This window comes from Equus asinus, chromosome 30, assembly GCF_041296235.1.
Source record: "Equus asinus isolate D_3611 breed Donkey chromosome 30, EquAss-T2T_v2, whole genome shotgun sequence".
NCBI lineage: Eukaryota > Metazoa > Chordata > Mammalia > Perissodactyla > Equidae > Equus > Equus asinus.
Window position 1 is genome coordinate 4,935,188 of NC_091819.1, and position 19,174 is coordinate 4,954,361.

Below are 19,174 nucleotides of genomic sequence, written 5' to 3' on the forward strand. Positions count from 1 at the left end.
CGCAAGAGCGTTAATGGCTTTGCCACCTTGTGGAAGTTCATTTTACTGGGGGCACCCAGGACCCACGAGAGCAAGGCTGTATTTTGCCAGCCTGGAGTCTACAGGGCGGACTCACCCTCATGCTGTTGGGATTCTGAGGCATCTGTTTAACAAAAAGCAAGAGTAGATAATTAAAAGATTTCACTTGCCAATAAATCTGTTTCATAGCTAAGCATAATTTGTGAATATTCAGATGGAATGACTTTCAAAGGCCAATTTTTCCAAGACAAGTGATATCAGTTCTAAGGTAAATTGAACTTTTTCTCTTCTCTAGGAGGAAACTGTCGTTTTTCACCTAATTTTCCACCAACAACTTGTTTTTCTGTATATCCACTGATTAGTTCTCCCATCATTCATTCAGTCATCCATTGAATATTTATTTAGCACTCACCATGTGTGAACCCTCTGCTAGGCCCTAGGACAGAGCAGTAACTATGGCATCTCTTCTGCTTTGGGAAATTCACATAAAATCCTAGCTTCAAGAATTTCTAAGGAGCAGTTTACAATGCCGAAGTCTAATGTAAAGAATTTTTTATTCCCCACCTCCCCAAAGCTAAAACTTGCATAGATCATTGACCACCAGGCTCAAAATGAAAGGGGATGAGGTGGTGGATGGGGCAGCGCCAACACAAGATATAAAAGAAAAAAGGATTTCTTCCCAGAAAAACAGTTCCTTATCCCGTTGGATACCAAGCATAGCTGAAACATTTTGTTCTCCTTTTTTGGCTTAGGCTTCTGGGCTGGAAGACTTCTCTGATTAGAGCTGAGCCAAACTTGACAACCCTCAGAAGCCTGCCAAGCACTCTCTGTCCTGGGTGGGCCAGAGCGTTCGCACCATCCATCATCTACAACCTGCCAGGATGACACTCCAAAGTTGGAGGTTTAACTAGACAGAAGAGAAGGCAATTTGTTAAAGGACAGCTTTTCAGTCTCTTTGAATGTCATGGAAGTCACGTGCCCCTTGGCCTTGGGAGATTGCCTGGTATTTTCTAGTCTCCCTCTGGCTATTCTGTCTCAATTTCTTATCTGTTTCTCTTTTGGCCTAAATAGTGTACAACACATACACATTCATTATAAACATTATTGGAGCTTTCATTAGAGGTTAATTAATAGAGGGAAAATCAAAATAAATAATTCCGTTACCATGCAGTGAATTAACTAATGATGGGTGAGGACTTTGAAAGTACAGAATCTATGGAACACGTGTTCGCTATTTCAGACATCCATTTGCAGCAGAGGAGTTTATCCAGGTGAAAAGATCCTGGGAGAGGAAAGAGAACTTTGTGCTTCCTTTTCTTACCACATTTCAAATCAATAATTTGAACTTACATGCCAGATATATATACTTTTTTAGCAAATAAATGTTGGAGAAAAGGGAAATGTTTGTTGTAAATAGAGACAATGTGTGAGTAACAGAGAAAAATAATCCAAGACTTTAGACGAGTTCTATGCATGTGTCATTAAGCATTAATGTGACATTAAGCATTTAACTGTGACACTGAGGCAGGAAGTAATCAGAATTTAAATCCAGATAAAGAGTTGTGCAAAATTTAGGACAAGGAAATATTTGCAATATTTTGAAGATGTATAGAGTTGGAGGACAACTGAATGGTCTCTGTGTTAAATAATATATTGCATGATAAAAATTGGTGCAACGAAAAGCAGAGATGACTCAAGGCTCTATCCTTCCGTGCACATATATGCTTGGCCTGGCTGTGCCCCTTAGTGCCAGCCACTGAGAGCAGGCTGTAAAAGCTTGAACTAGACTGGTCACTGAATGTTGGAGGGTGAAATGCAGGTGTGTCCTAGATTGCCTGCTGTTTTGTAAAAATGGCACAGGAGCTGCATCTGTGCGATGCCAAGAGAGCCAGCTGAAAAAGAGAAAATTCAAATTAATCCCAGCTGTAGTTGTCATGGACCACAAATATACCCATTATTTTATTAACTACCCTTTCGGGAAAAATTAATTCAGTCAAAATCTCTTTTCCAAAAGTGTTGGACTTTAACTTACGTAATTCGTTTAACATAGCAGTTTGATCAGAGATCAATGTCTTACCCTGCATGGTCCATGAGATGGAGGAGCACTTTTATTATTTTCTTTTAATTGTTGCAAGCAAAGACTTATTCATACATTTATTCCAGCACATCTGCGCATCTGCATAGATGCGCAGAGGCTTGGAAGACACCTCAGCCTACTGCAGCATACATTTGGATTGCCACTTGTCACCTAACCTCTCAGCCTCAGTTTACACAAATGCAAAATGGAAATACTAACAATTAGAGATAATATTTGTAAGGGGCCTGGCATAGTGCTCAACAGGTCCTTGACTATTATCTGCTTCTCTAATACATTTATCCCGTAGAGCCCTGGTTTTTCATCATTTTGGGGACATTGATTCCTTTCGAGAATCTGATAAAAGCTAGGGAGTGTAAGACCTTTTTACCCTTGACCTCATCTTCAGCCAGTCAAATGCCTGTGTTATCAGCACATCACAGACCATCTGAAGCCGTTGACCAACTCCACGTCAACAATCCTGCACCAGGCGAAGAAGGGTTGAAGGGTCTCTTTGGGAAGGGCAGACTCACATGGATGAGGTGTGTATACTTTTAGGGGTCTAGGTAATTCTATAAAGCAATCTTTTAGGTTTATTCTATTTTAGTTCAACAGGGACCACATTTGCAACATGTGCTACAGTTAGTGGGAAAGAAAGATGAATCCAGAAGTACTTATGAGAAAAAAATTTCACATTTTACATTTTTCAAAGACATATTTCCTTATTTGCAGTCTTGGCTAATAAAGCTTTCTTCACTTTGACCTAAACCATAATTTTTCTTCTTTTTCATTGTTTGACTCTGGCTGGACCTCTATTTCAGCCTAGATTTTCCTATGGGAACTGAGATGAAAAATTAGCAGAGAAAGAAACTTTGAATGATCCCACTGTTCTTCAGCTCACCATTTTCTTCTATAGAGTTCTAACGTGACTCACCGTTCCCCAGTGAAACCTGGCCGGCACACACATTTGAATCCACCCGGGAACTCTGTGCAGCTGCCTCCATTGTAGCAAGTGAGGTTTGTCTGCTCATTCCCACAGACTGTTGCGGGTAATCTGCTGTGTCTGGAGAGAGAAAAGAAACAGCCACAGCTGTTCATCTTGTTCATCTCATTCAAGAAAACTTTTTGGAAAGGTTCGTATATGTAGTCAATGCCAAACTAATTAAATACTCAGGCTGGCTGAGCTATAAATGCTTAATTGTGCTGCCTTAGACAAGAGTCACTTTCTCAGTAAACAGCTCCTGCTGGAGGGCGCTGTAACAAGTAAGCCTATACATCTTCCATTTCTACCCAGTTTCCATTGGTGAGATAAGATCTATGCCACAGAGTGGCAGTAAATTTAGCGTTGGAAAGAAACTTGCGATAACTAGATTTGCTGCTGCTTTGCCAATAAATCAACACAGGCCATAGGAAAATTGCATCTCTGTAAAGGCCGGGAAAGAAAGGACAGCGCTCCGGTGCCCAAGAACTCCTGTGACTTCTCCGTTGGCTTTCAGAACTGAACTCCAGCTGCCCTGCCGACAGTTGTTGCTCCCTATCTAATAATTCATAGCTTAGCAGAATGCAAACCAAATGCTGTCCAGGAGCTTTGTGTATAGCACTCAGTGGTAACTACATGTGAATTCAGAATGTCTAACAACAAACCTGTATATATTAAGGAATGCTTAGAAAAGCGTGAATGAATTGTTAGAAGCTAAGCAGGACTTTATTGCAAGACAAAATCCAGTGGTATGAATAGACTGATTAAAAAGATTTTAAAGGTGCTATTCAGGTACTTTGACACCCTGTGCATGTGCATGGTGTCTGGTATATAATTAATATTCAGGAAATAAAAGATGGATGTAATTTTGTCCTGTTGTGTATGCTGCAGCTAATATGGAGAAAGCAGCCTATATGATAGTAATGATGGTAAGTGTGTCTCTTCCCATAAGAGCTAATCAATTCCACTTTAAAAAGAAAAAATCATAAGGACTTTTCAAAAGAGCCAAAAATGTCAACCAGCTTTGAAAGAGGTCAATTAGCAATGCAAATATGAAGCTTTGTATACATCTTACATTTAACAAACAATTTTTGAATCTCATTAGAAGGGACTTTTGAGAACTTTAATCTTTGAGAACTTGACTTTGATGAATTAGGCAGAAAAAAAATACTGAAGAACTAATTACTAGGGCATATACGTTTATTTGACTTATCCAAAGTCACCATGGCAGTATTATTAATTTTGATCCTGAATGTCTTTCACTTTTAAACAGGCAGTTTACATATTGGCAAATAAGTCGGCTAACCCATGAGAAGCAACATCTTACTGGAATGTCAACACTTAGCACATAACACTGTGCTTTGCCTTCATAGGCTCTGAACAACAATAAATGTTGTGGAGATACATCTTCTTAGAGGTTCGGCCTCATGTTGTGTCTGCTAGGAGATTCATCCAATTGCGGTCCCACCTCTGAATTACTGTAATGTCTACAGGCCACCAGCCCACTCCAGGTGTTCTTGCCAAAGTCCTGGAATATATTGCTTGTTAATAATAACCCTCTCACCTCCCCATAATGACTAAATTGTTTAGTGAATTTAAAACAAGTATAAGTTACAAAAGCAATAATGAATTCTGCTTACGTGGAAATGTTGAAAAAAATGTGACTTAGTAGGAAAATATTCATTCTTGTTTCTGCTTATATAACATGAAATGGAAGTCATTACTAGAACTAAAATACTGCTTTTGTAGTTTTAGAAAAAGTTGTGAAATACTTTGAAATGGGCAAAATAGATCACTGGGTATTCTTTCAATGGAATGCTGGGTGTTATATTAAGGACCCTTTAATATGATCTGATTTTGTGATGTGTATGCGTTAGATTTTCTTTACTAAGCTATTTTACAACTCTGTAAGTTGTAGAAAATGATATTAATACAAATGGACCTTACTCATGGAAATGCAAATGAATTTATCTGTAGTGATGCAATTGATTATCACACTGCAGAAAAGATGGCTTCAGATACTAATTTCGTTGCCCTCTAGGACGTTAAACAGTTTTACATTTATTGGTAAATTCATTTCCTCATCCCTATTTATATATATATTTATATATATATAAATATGTATAATTATAAATATAATAATTAGATTGTCCTTTGAACTAGTTTTTACATCTTACTGGTTGCCCTCATTAATTAATGACAAATAAAATCATCAAAACATGTTCATTTACATTTGTCTGAGAGTCATGATATCACCTTTTTGAAATTACACTTTAACATAATCTTTTCATGATTTTACAAGATTTACCTGCCTGAAATAACCCAGGGTGCTGTTTTAGGGGTGAGAGTCATGCTCCCTCCAATGATACTAAAATTCAGCTTTCGTATTTATTGTGAAAGTATTTGTTTCTTGAGGCCTTGAGGCCGTCAGACTCTGGGGTGTAGTTCACGAGACATATTCTAACAAAGATGACTGAGAAAATATTTTGCTCCAAGTTTGGCCAAAGCACTACCATTCTTCCTTGTACAACATCCCAGCAGGTGAGATCCTGTCTTTACATGACCAAGTTGTGATGGAAGTGCCCAACGTGACCCCTGTTCAGTGCAGCCCATACATGCATACCTGAGGGGAGAGCTTTCCAACTTGACAAGGAAATGTAGAGCGTAGCTCCAAAGACCAAGTTTTATATGAATGTCGTGCTCACCTGCAAAATTTTCCTGTGAAATTTCCAGAGCAGCGGCAAGAATAGCCATTGGCGTCACTGATGCAGGTGGCCCCATTTGCACACTGGTGACTCCGGCAGTTGTCTATAAACGCTTCACAGTTCACACCGGTGTATCCAGGCTCACACTTGCAGTGATAGGCTGCAAGTCTGTCTGAGCAGTTGCCATGGATACAGGGGTTTGAAAAGCATTCATCGATGTTGAGCTCACACTGTGTCCCTGACCATCCCAAGGGACAGGAACAGTGGTAAGAGCTATAGATGTCTTCACAATCTCCTCCCTGTAAGCAAGGGTTGGAGTTGCAGGCATTTAACTGCAAACAGCCAGTAACCACTGAATTTACAGAGGTTTTCAGAAACTGCTCTTGCTGAGGTTTCTTAATGAAACCACGGACATTTTCAAAGTAAGAGAGATAAATGCCACCGATTTCTATTGTACTTAGACACCCTTGCAGGCCCTGCATATTGTCACTAGCTCGGTGACCCACATAAATGTCTGTATTATCCTTCAGAAAGTTGAGGCTTCCAGTAGCAACTGCACTGGTCACAAAAGGTGTTTGGTTGTCCACTTCCATTTGCCACCTGGAGGCCTGGGCCAGTGGGTCTGTCATGGAAAGAGTCACTTGGTGCCATATACCATCGTTCATTGACTGCACACTTGTCAGACTCAGCATATAAAAACTGTTGCCACTTTGCAATTGAAATAATAATCTGGAATCTCGAATGCTAATACTAAGGAATTCAGGCTCCTTCTCTGCATGCAATATGATCCCGCTCGCATCCCTTGTTCTGAAGCCAAATGTGATATTGGTGAGTTCTCTGGTAATATTCCCATTGCTTCTGAATAATATCTCACTGCTTTGTCCATTAAAAACAGCATTTGCAGTACCTAAAGAGACAAGGCAATATCAATCACCAACTTTATGAAATCTGTAACGTTTGCTTAATTATCTTTACTAATATTAATGATCGTCACCTTGCTACCATCGTGTATTGATTGATATAGGTGAGGCACTGTGATAATCACCTTTATATTATTTCTAATACAGAATTCTTGAATCCAGATTTATTATTATTATCATCCCCATTTTATAGAAGAAGAAATCGAGACTCACAGAATTTAAGTAATTTCCTTGTGTCATATGGCTAATAAATAATAAAGCCAGAATGTCAAGCCTGGATGGCCTGATACCAAAACCCAAACCATATATTTCTTTTCCATCGAAATCCTAATACATGCCAATATTTATTTTAGATTTGCCACCACATTATCCATTTTATACATAAAGAAACTGAGCACAAAGGAATCACAAATCTAGCTATGGTGATGCAGTAGACGAACAGTGGAGTGTGGCTTCTGATGAAGCTGACCAGAAGGCAGTTACCCAAATGGCTGGTTAACCTACCTGGCAAACTCCAATTATGTGTCAAGCTACCAGTTCTGTGCCTTAACGCAGGTAGCTTCACCTGGCTGGGCAAAATTATACAACCACAACAATTGCTCTACTTTATGCCCACATATTGTACGTGACCGCAGCACTTCTGGGCAATCTTACTGCATTTTTCTATTGAATTGTTTTTCCATGTCTACAAGACCATTCACAGCTTGCTCTATCTCTTAAAATATCTAACCCTTTCTTAGCTTACGATCTCCTTTGATGCTTTCTTAAGAAAATAGGAGTGATTAAGAACTGCTTCAGCTGGGGTTGGCCCCGTGGCTGAGTGGTTAAGTTCGCGCTCTCCGCTGCAGGCGGCCCAGTGTTTCGTTGGTTCAAATCCTGGGCGCGGACATGGCAATGCTCATCAGACCACGCTGAGGCAGCATCCCACATGCCACAACTGGAAGAACCCACAACGAAGAATACACAACTATGTACCGGGGGGCTTTGGGGAGAAAAAGGAAAAAATAAAATCTTTAAAAAAAAAAAAAAAAGAAAGCTGAGGCTTTCAATTCAAATTATAAAAAAAAAAAAAAAAAAAGAACTGCTTCAGCTTTCCGCCTAATCCGCAAACCTAACAGTATCTGGGTCCACTCTGCTTTCCGTTCTGTTACAATGGACGCATTGTCCTTCTTCTCGTCTCTAAGATAATAGAAAATATATATATTTGCTCTCTGCCCCTGGTTCCTGACACAGGGCTCCTATAAACTTTGTAAATTCCTGAGTGATAAGAGCATCACAAGCATCTTTTGTTCCATTGAGGTGACTCCGGGCAGGCTCCCGAATGGATCCTGGATGAGGGCTTGTCACCAGAGAGAACAAGCCATGATTAAAAGCTTGGAATTTTCAGCCCTTCATCAAAATCCCAAAAGTATGGCGTTTGAAGAGCTTCCAGGTGGGCGAGCACATCCACACTGGGAGGGCAACACACCCCGACTCCATGGGGACCGAAGCTCCTGTGCTCAGGACCCTCCCAGCCCTTGCCCTATGGCTGTTCATCTGTATCCTTTATCATATCCTTCAATAAACTGGTCAACGTAAGTAAGAGTTTCCCTGAGGTCTGTGTGCCTCTCTAGCAATTAATCAAACTTGAGGAGAGGATCGTGGACACCTCAGATTTAATGCTGATCAGTCAGAAGTACAGGTGACAACCTGGATTTACAATCGGCATCTAAAATGGGGTAGAAGCCGTCTTGTGGGACTGAGCCCTAACCTGTGGGATCCGATGTTACCTCCAGGTAGACAGTGTCAGAACTGATTAAACTGAATTAAATTGTAGAGCATCCAGCTGGTGTCACAGGATTGCTTGGTGGGGGAACCCCCACACGTCTGGTGTGAGAAGTGTTGTGAGTGTGGTGGCAGTGTAAAAGTGAGAGAGAAACACACAGGAGAGGGAACTAGATTTTCCTTCTTCAGGTGAAAAGCCAGGTTTTTCCAACACACCATCCACTTGATCTTGGCCAAAAGGCCGAGAAGAGATACAACGCACCATCCAGTGTCAACCCCTCCAGTCATGCACTGGGTCCCATTCGTTTTCACTTTTTTAGACGTTGTTCCTACGTTTAACTTCTTTCTGTTCTACATCATTTTCTTTCCATTTTTGTTTCCCATCAGCGTACAAATATGCTGCAATTGCTCTAATCTTAAAAAAAACCACACCCACAAATCCCCAAAGCACTACTCTGACCTCCCCCCTTCCCCTTGCTTTCTTATTTCTCTATTCCTTTTCCCAGCAAAACTTCTCTAGACAATTTTAAATTCTCATTGTCTCCACTTTCTCATCTCCCATTTTCTTTTTAATACATGCCACTCCACCTTTCGTTCCAGTCACTTCACTGAAACCACTCTTGTCAAGGTCACAATGACCTTCATGTCACTCAATCTAGCCATCAATTCTCTATTCTTGCTTTCTTCCACCTTTTGGTAGAAAGTGACATTAAAACACTGTCTCTCCCTCACTTGTGGGGCATCACACCCAACCACCAACCCTTCTTTTATAGACTTTTCTAATTATTTCTCAGTGTCCCTGCTTCTCTTGCTCTGCAGATCAATATATCAACCACCCCTTATCTCAAGACCTCACTGGTTGCCATCACATCTAGAAAGAATTCCTAAATCTTAGACGTGGCTTACAAGTGTTTATGAGATCTGACCCCCGACTAGCTCCCCAGTTCCATTTCCTACCACTGTCTTTCTCATTCACGTGCTACTGTCACAAAATCTTCTTGCTATTCCTTGAAGACGGGAAGCCTGTTCCCCAAACAGACCTTTTACACTTGCTGTTACCTATTCTTCCTCCACATCTTCCCATACCTGGCTCTTTCTCAAGATAATATGTGCTCGAATGCCACCTCCTCCGAGAAGCTTTCCCTGACTGCCCAAGTTAAAATAGCTTCCTCTCTGAATCCACTCTCTATTTCATTACTCAGCTTTATTTTCTTCATAGCATTTTATAACTATGTGAAATTATACTGTCTGTCTGCCTACTTGTTCCTTGTCTGTCTTTCCGCAGTGGAACATGAACTTTATGAGATTAGGGGCCTCCTCTGTCTAGGTTATCACTAAATCCCTATGCCCAGAATATTTCCTGACACACAGCAGGTGTTCAGTAAATATTACTAAAGGAATAATCTATAGAAACAACTCAATCCTTAATTCTGGAAAATGAGATAATGATTAGAAACCACAGCAGGAGAAAATTCAAGTTTATCCTTCAAGTGTATTATTTGACTGGATTAAAATTTCACTTGACTTTATTGCTTTTGACCGTTCTGTCTTCTCCACCAGGTTTGGGGCTGGGATTAGGGAGGAAAAGAGCAACAAGTGTCTCATTACGGGTCTTTAAATAAAGGTTAAAATGACAATCTCTTTAGCTCTCCGACTCCTAAAGGAACAATCCTGTGTGTGATGCTGTATAGATTCATTTTACTAACACTGCTGAGCACACTGACATCACTTCTTGTGATCTTGGAAAGAACAACAAGACACATAACATTTATACTTCATGTTTTCTTCAGGGAACTTTATCATAATAAACATGCCTGTATCTAACGTGGTTCTAAATTTTTAAACCTTGGTTTTCTGACAGATGGAGAGATAGAGATGACTAAGATCCTGAAGGCAAATTCAGGGTCACGTATGAGCCATACTCTCAAGAGCACGTCATTCTATTAGACCTAATCTTCTCTTTAGATCTTATTTGAAAAAAAATACAAGAGGGAAAATTATGCAAGTAGCAAAAGGGAATTCTAGGGTTCACACTTGTCGATTAGAAAAAATTCGCCCCTCCCATTGATTTACATTTTCTCTCTGCATTAAGATAAGTCACAATTTTAAAAAATGTTATTGAGACTTTCCGGGAGTCAGAGGCAGACTTTCTACCCTTTCTGTAGGAGGAATACAGTAGCAGTGAACTCATTTCTTTCTAAGACGTGTGTCCAAATCCTAAACTGCTTCTTGTGTAGACTGAAGGGCAACGGGCATCAGTGGTGTGGTTCTTGGACTGCTACTGTTTTTAGAAATCCTGTTCCTGTCTTCTCCGTGAAAATGTTCAAAATGATGAACACCCGTTTGTAGAACATTACTGGGACTCACAACTTTAGCATTTCTACCAAAATATTAACAATACAATGAATAATTAATAAATTATTTTAAACAGTATTTAAACAGTATTTTAAAAAGTAGTTCAGAGGTAGAAAAATGGGAAAGGTTGAATTTAAAATTCCGTGCCATATTAGAAGCCAGATTACATTCTTTACATCAATTCATTATATTTTATATGTGCGTATAGTATACATTTCTCAAATATGAAACATAAAAGTGGATGTATTCTTCTAGAAATCTTCCCCAATTATATATACCATGCGACACACCTTACATATCTTTTTTTTTTTCCTGAGGAATATTGGCCCTGAGCTAACATCTGTGCCAACCTTCCTCTCTTTTGCATGTGGCTCACTGCCACAGCATGACCACCAACGCATGGTGTAGGCCCATGCCCGGAACCTGAATCCTGGGCTGCCAAAGTGGAGAGCGCTGAACTTAGCCACTAGGCCACAGGCTGGCCTCCCTCTTATATATATTTTTAATATATGTTTTTGAAATATACCAAAAAAAAAGTAAATATATTCCTCTGTTTGCCTCAGTCACTTTGGGACTCAGTCTAAATAGGGTGTTGGTGATACGGACCTTAGGTCAGCCTATCCTCTATTTCCATTCTATTATTTTAGTGCAATGTTTTCCAACGTATTTTACGCATTTTTTTAATTGTACACAGATAATGTACTTAAAATCTAGAGTAGTTAAGTGAAAATATTGAGTTAGTTTGAAGAAAAATGAGTTAATTTATTCATTTAACAAATATTTATTGACAACTTCCTATGTTTGGCATTAATCAAAGCGCTAAGATTCATGTGAGAAACCAAACAGGAAATTTTCTTTCTTTTTGAAACTTATATTCTAGTGAGGAAAGAGATGATGAACAAGACAACAACCACATGTATAACAAAACATGACAGAGTGACAAGAGATATGAAAAAAAATAAAACCAGGTAAGAAGGCATTTGGGTAGAGAACTGAATGAAGTGATGAAGGCAACCTGTGAAGCTCTGGGTGGAGATAGTTCAGGATCGAGGTGGTGGTGGTGTGTGGGAGTTTGGCTGAATGGGGTAAAAGAAAGAATGGAGTAAGACATCACAGGTATACTGGGGACAACTCTTTAGAGGGTTTCTCCCACTTTACAAGGAAGCAGAAAAATGATGGAGATGGGAGTGGTCAATGAAAATTTTTCATAATGAGGAAATGTGACAATATGTTTATGTGCTGATGGAAAAACTGATGATTCTGGAGAGTGAGAAAAAAATTTTAGAAAAAAATTTTTGAATAAGGGGAAGAGATTAGAAGTCAGTGCAAAGAGTTGGCTATTGATTGGACTGTGCATTATTTGAAGTAGGAGAGAAGGCAGAATATAAATAACCATGTGGTTAGTATGAGGATATGTCAAAGTTGTGAAGATAGTATTCAAATTGCTAACATTTGGGAAACTGTATTCTGCAGTACTGAAGATGGGCAGGAACACGTTTCAGATTGAGGGAAATACTCATAGCAAACATTAATTCGGTGCCTAGCATGTTGGGCTTTTTACACATAATGTCATATAAACATCACACACACAAATTTGTTTACCTATAAAGTAGATATTTCATCGCTATTTTATGAGGAAGCTTTAGATTATGGAGATTGCGTGAACTGCCGGAGGTCTCATAGTTAATCAGTGACAGTGTGCTAACACCAGCACACTCACTCTGTCTTCCCAATAAGAGGGAAGAAAAGCCGAAGACTACCTGGTTAATTCTTTCTTCAGAAATTAGCTTTAAATGATCCAGGATCTAGGTTTGGTGTTGCTGTGATCTCCATTTCCCACCCAGAAACCCAGGGCAGGATGAGGCATGAGGCCAATCTGCTTTATCACACTACTTGTTTTAGGGGAGACAATCACAGGTTTCTTCAGAAAGCTGCTTTTGTCTGTATTCTTCTTTGGAATAATCGAAATGCTCAACTTACTTGGCTGGATGATAGGTTTGAACTCTACCTACATTCAAATCCTTGAGGCACCAACTGGCACTGGGCTCCTGAAGGACATGGGCTGAGTTCGCACCACTGAACATCTTCACAGGCTTTCCCAGCTGTGTTCACAGGGCAAGAACATGAGAAGTCATCCCAAAGGGAATAGCAAACACCTCCATGGTGACAGGGATTGGACTGAGCAGAAGAGAAATCAAAGGTATAAAAAATATCGGCAACTCAAAATGGACGTGGTAAGGCAAGACCCCATATCTATTGTTTTCAATGCTAATTTCCTATGTATCTACATTTTAAACTTTTTATACCCGTTGGTTATTAAATGGAATAAAACTTACTGCTTCTATTGTCAGCTCTTTTGTAAAAGAGAAAGAGAGGGAGAGAGAGAAATAGAGATAGAGATAGAAAGAGATAGAGACAGAGAGAGAGAGAGATGGAATGAGAAAGAGAAATAAAATTGATCTATGACACAAGGAGGGTTTTAAAAGGTATAATAATATTCCCTGTAACTTACAAATTACCAGGAACTTTCCATTACACTAATTATCATTGGAGGTAGATATTATTACTCATTTTCACTAATGAGGAAACTGAGGGCCTCTTGATGCCCAAGACCCTCTCACAAAGTCAAACAGTGAAGCTTGGTACCCAGATCCTCTGGGTCCCACTACAGGATCACCTTCAGTTTCTCTGCCTCTGAATCAGAGACATACTATTATTATTTGTGTCCTCACAAGGTTTCTCACAAAGTATTTGAAATGACAGTACTTGAATAAGAATTTCTGAAAGTTTAGACTGTATGCATCCCAGTTCCACCATTAACATGTGATTTAGGCTAGTTACAAAATCTTTCTAAACTTCAGTTTCCTTATCTATAAATCATGTAAATGGGGATAACAATGTCTGCTTTACTCATAGTCCTTCAACAAAATTAAATGGATTGATCCATGCAAAATTGTTCCTGGCACATTGGAAGGCTCCTATCGTAAAGTTACAGTGATTCAATTTTGCATATTTAGAAGAAAGGCCAGTGCATGGCAATAGTCAGAGCTCAATAAATGTTTAATGGCTATAAATGTGTTTCCTTCTTTTCCTTTGAAAGGTCATGCAGAACTGACAAATTCACACATTTAAGTAGCTTTTAGAAGAGCATACAAAATATATGAAGTAAAGCATGGGGTCTGAGAAATTATATTTCAGAGAATTTCAAATACAACTACCAGAAGGAAGTTACTTCTCAGGTTTTCTCTCTTGACTTATAACAGAAGTTCAACGTTCTTGATAAAGTTAATGGTATCTTCCAAAAAGAGTTAATTCAGTCAAAACTCTGGGACACCATTAAGAATTTTGGAATTAAAATACAATTATTCTTGAGTAATCTGGTTGTTGTGTGAGTTGCAGAAGTGTGTAGATGGAGTTATTTTGGCTAAGTAAATAGACCATGATGCCAATAAGGCCAAGGCCATATTTTTGTGGCTCAATATAAATCCCCCAGTCTTGCTGGGAAAATATTGATGAAGTATTATTCTATAGCTAGTGGGTCAGAAACATCATCTTCACATACAAAGAAGGGTTATAATAAATTATCTACTTAGTAAAATAGAACTTTAGCATACAATATGGACATAGCTGGTATGAATAATCCTACCTTGCACATGTCGTCTCCTGGACATCCTTGAGTCACATTGACAAGAATTGGATTGCGGGATGCATTGCTCGTTGAATTTGGGAAGAATTCCAGATTTTGGTTGTTTAATCTTATATCTTGGATACAGCCTTTGAAGAATCCACCATTGACTTCGGTCTCTTGTCTGTCAGGCAGGCCACCAATGTAGATGACATCTCCTCTTTGGATGTTCCAAGTAGGAGCAGAAATAAATCCTAGGTTTTGTGAAGACTGATACAGTTCAATTTTATTTGGCTTGATTTTCAAAGATATTAAGTGGATATTTCCATCACTAAGCACAAACTTTACGACTAATTTGGGGGAACTTGGATTCAGCATTGCTAGTCTGCCATGCTCTAGCCAAACACGGATGAATTGGTAAGTGCTGTTTCCCAAAGCTAGAAGTAAGCCTGACGGTCGATGTGTTCGAACAAACATGGAGAGGGTGAAGTTCTCTCCGTAACTCTTGTCAAGATTAAAAACAGCATATCCACTGGAGTCATCTTGGCCAAATCTGCCTGCCACATACTCTTCAATGTCAAAACAGAGGAGGAGAAATAAAGAGGACATATCTTAAGACTCACAAGTAAGAAGAGGCAGAAGATGAATGTATATACGTATACACATGTATACACACACACAAACTCATACATACATATTTTTTCAAAGTTCAGGCCAGACTTATTCGATAGAACAACAATTTGTCCTGATTTTCTGAACTTCTGAGTTTACTCTATTTAAAAATAACTACAATTTGCTTTACAGTTTATAGTGAGGTATGCTGATTACCAAAGAGAAAGAGAAGATTTCTGCACTGGTAAACTTATGAATCTCTCCTTCACTGCCCTCAGAATGGGGGGCTTAAAGGTGGACATTCAGATGCTACTGTGTTCCAGCTTGGTGGAAGAAATTTGGGGGCAAGAGGTCTTCCTGCAACATCTGTAAGCAGACTATTCAGGCAATCATCATCTTTGCTATTTGGGAGCATGCTCAAGCAAATGTCGTTAAACCTAATTTTTCCTTTTAAAAGACAGAAATCAAGAATTACATTCATAAATCGTCTTTTGGGATGATACCCCTAATAATAATGAGGCAGTTGAACAAAGGAAGAGGAGGAGTCTTCCTTCTGTGGTCCCAGTTGGGAGGACAAGCATGAGATGCAGAGAAGCAGGGACAAAGCTGAGTAGTGAACTCGCCCAGCATTTCCTGTGGTCAGAGAAGTTAGTGATGCACCGACATGGCAACACTATTGATGTGGATAATCTCAAGAAAACTCTAGAGAAGCATAAAAATGAACCCTGTCCAACCAAAGCATTGATGATATAGTAGGAGCAAAATTTCTTATCCTCCTAAAGCTTATATTCCAGTTGGTGGGCGATAGACCAGACACAAACAAAGAAGCAAACTATATATAGTATATATATAGTATATATATAGTGTATAGTATATAGAGAGAATATATAGTATGCCAGGTGGTGATAGGTTCTTTGGTATAACATAAGTGAAACAGAGAAAGGGAATAGGGAGAGCTGAGAGTAGGAGTGGAGTTATAATTTCAAATGAAGTGGTCAGGGAAGAACTCTCTGAGAAAGTAATATTTGAGCAAAAACCTGAATAAAGTAGAGATAATATTGTAGAAATTCAAGAGAGAAATGATGGTGGCTTGGATGAGTGGTAACGACGAAGATGGTGAGAAGCGGTCAGATTTTGGAAATATATTGAAGGTGGAACGAACAAGATTTTCTGGGGCAAATTCATCTCCAAGATTTTTGGCCCAACCATCTCGGAGAATTGAGTCTCCATTTGCAAGGATGGGGAAGAAAACAGGAGGAACAGATTTGGGGGAGAAAGTGGGAATCCATACTAAATTTGAGATGCCCTATTAGATATCAAGTTGGAAATGTCTAGTAAGCAGTTAGATAGAGATGTTCAAGGGAGATGTTCTGGGCTAACTACAATAACTTTGGATTTGTTATTGTAAATATGGTATAAAGCCACAAGACAGGATGAGATCAAGAAGAGAGTGAATATACAGAGAGAACAGAAGAGGTCAGGAGCTGAGCCCTTAAGCACTAGACATTTGAAGGTAAACGAGATGACAAAAGAGGAGGCACTGAGATAGAAGGAGAACCAAGGAAGAGTGATGTCCCATAAACCTAATGAGGACAGAGTTTTCCGGAAGAGGGAGTGTTCAACTGTGTTAACTGCTACTGAGAGATCAAGTAAGATGAGGACTGAAAATCGACCATTGAATTTTGTAATCTAGAAACCACCGATGAACTTGACAAGAACGTTGTCTTAAAGATATTGCCATCTTCAAGTTTTTACATCCCAATCATAACGAGAAAAAAAGAACATATTTCATCATGTTCAAATGTCACAGGCCAGCTGAAGTTTGGGCAAAGGTAAGACATAGTTAGTTTAGTTGAACTATAGTAAACCTTGCTTAGGCAGCCATCTAGGTTTGAAGACCTCTCGCATAAAAGGCTATATTTGCACAACTCTGACTTGATTTCCTCCAGGAACATTGCATTTTAAATATTCATTTGGAGACCACCTGCTCCAGGCAACTACAGGTAACTTTCAAAGTGTACTGTTAGATAAAATAACCTGTTTGAAGAGGTAAACGTCTCTGAATACACTGCAGCAGTTTCATGGGATAAAATGCTTAATAATAAAATGTTGCTCTTGAAGCTTCTGAGATTTAAGAATACGCACAGAATCACTCCACCTCTGGGATGGTGGCGGTCCCTGCGAGTCATCCTAGGATGCCTGTAGCATCACTTTGTGGATCCAGAATGCAGAGCTGTTTTTTTCTTAGAAGCTTGACTCTCCAGCAATTGCATTCTTCTTCAGAAATCACAAGCAAGTAGTTAGAATGTGTGATTTGCTATGTGACTTCAGAAACACCTGAAGCCACATATGACTTGTCCATGGACGTGGAAGGGATGATTCTCATAGGTGTTGCTGGTATATCACAAAAGGGGCAATAAATACAGATGGAAAATCACTTCAAGTTTTAACGATTGATGGAATACAAGAAGGTGAAATTTATTAAGAATAAATAAAAGTCACCTAGGTTTAAGTGTACCTCATTGCTTCAGGGTGGAAGAAGCAGGACTCTGTGGCACTATGAGTGAGAATGACTCAAAGTGAGCCAACCATGGAAAGTGGCTGCCAAAAGATTTACGTTACATTAGGCTGCAGAATAGAAGACCATAATGTCGGATGAGGGAGGTTTCAGTCATGTGTCTCTCTCTCCATCTTCAGGCATATCCAAGAACCAGATAAGCAAATTTATTCCAAAGCAAGTAAGCAGCTGATGAAATGTCTGAAAACTGTCATATGGAAAATATTAGAAGAAACTGGGTATGTTTAGCATGATAGACGTGATGGCTTAGATGACCCAAGAAACTTTTCTTCAAATAGTTAAGTGTTCTCAAGAAGAAGAGATGTAAGATTTATACTGGTATGGTTGCAAGACTTACAATGCTGCCAATGAATGAAAGCTAAAGATAATCATATTTTATTTCAGCATAAGGAAACAACTTTGGGGGAAGTTCTGACAAGACAGAGTTAGCGAGTTCTTCACTCCTGAAGGTGTGTAAGCAGAGGTTTGAGCCACTGCACTTGGCTAGCACAACCGTGTAAAAAAATCAGTGATGGAGCGAAGCTCCTTCTAAGAAAGAGGAATTCTAAAGGGATAAGATTCTCAGAGACTAGATGCATGACTGAAGATAAAATTTATGTAAATTGTCTCTACAAATCAAATATTCTCTAGAAGGCAAGAGGTCGGTGACACATCTATTCTGAACATTATCTTGGAAGCTCCATGTTCTTATACAGCCAACACAAGAAGATATGATGAGATAAACTTTCAGACAGTTCTGGGAACTAAGCTTTGAGAAATCCTTTGCAGAACTCTCCTTATTGAGACATTTGGTTATTTTAAAAAGAGCAACTTTAAAATATGGCAAGTCCCCATGTCTTTCATGTTTAGTCAGCCAACTATATCCTTTAGCCAGTCTGCTTGTTCATTGCAATGTGTACCGTGACTGAGAAACATTGAGCCAAGAACATGAATTGGGTGAAGTCTGTCTTTGTACGTTTTGGTCTATCTCCTCCCTCTTGAACACATGCATACAATGACAGAAAGACTCCGCGTTCTCATTACAGCATGTAAGCATCTTTTGTAATGCGAGTAAACTCCCCCTCAAACATTCCTCATAGAGAACAGCAAATACAGAATATTTTAATTTTATGACTTATAGATGATATGAAAAATATAATTTTCCCTAAACTTTACTGAGAATTTCCAGAAAGAAAAGATTTTCCAGAACTTCCTCCCTATAAAGACATCTTTCGAAGCCAAGCATTTTCATGAGGGTTAAACAGTTTTCAATAGTGTGGGGGAAAATAAGGAAATTAAGTCAGGAACTTGGTTTAAAAACTTTGTGATTGTCCAAGTTGGAAAAAATAAATGAAAGAAAACCAGAACCCACTGGACTGGCATCTCTTGAATCTATTCGCCAGGACAGCTAGCATCACCGTGGTCAGTATTAACTTCATGGGTCACTGCATCTGGAAGCCAGTCAAAATAAGTCAGCATCTGTTTGTTATTTTGTATATGTAGTAAAAATATTACCTTGGGTCAATTAAATTTTTCTTCAAAAAGTGAACATTGCCCCAGCATAA

At 39.1% G+C, this 19,174-nt stretch overlaps 1 protein-coding gene across 1 annotated transcript in view; it reads right to left on the minus strand.

Moving 5' to 3' along the window:
• CRB1 (crumbs cell polarity complex component 1) overlaps positions 1-19,174 on the minus strand; it is a 199,063-nt gene that overhangs the window by 34,439 nt on the left and 145,450 nt on the right. The window contains exons 7-10 of the mRNA XM_014829037.3: positions 14,462-15,009; positions 12,828-12,993; positions 5,777-6,683; positions 3,027-3,155 (exon numbers count right to left, since the gene is read on the minus strand). Of these exons, the coding sequence (XP_014684523.3) occupies positions 3,027-3,155; positions 5,777-6,683; positions 12,828-12,993; positions 14,462-15,009 (1,750 nt within the window). The remainder of the gene's footprint in view (positions 1-3,026; positions 3,156-5,776; positions 6,684-12,827; positions 12,994-14,461; positions 15,010-19,174) is intronic.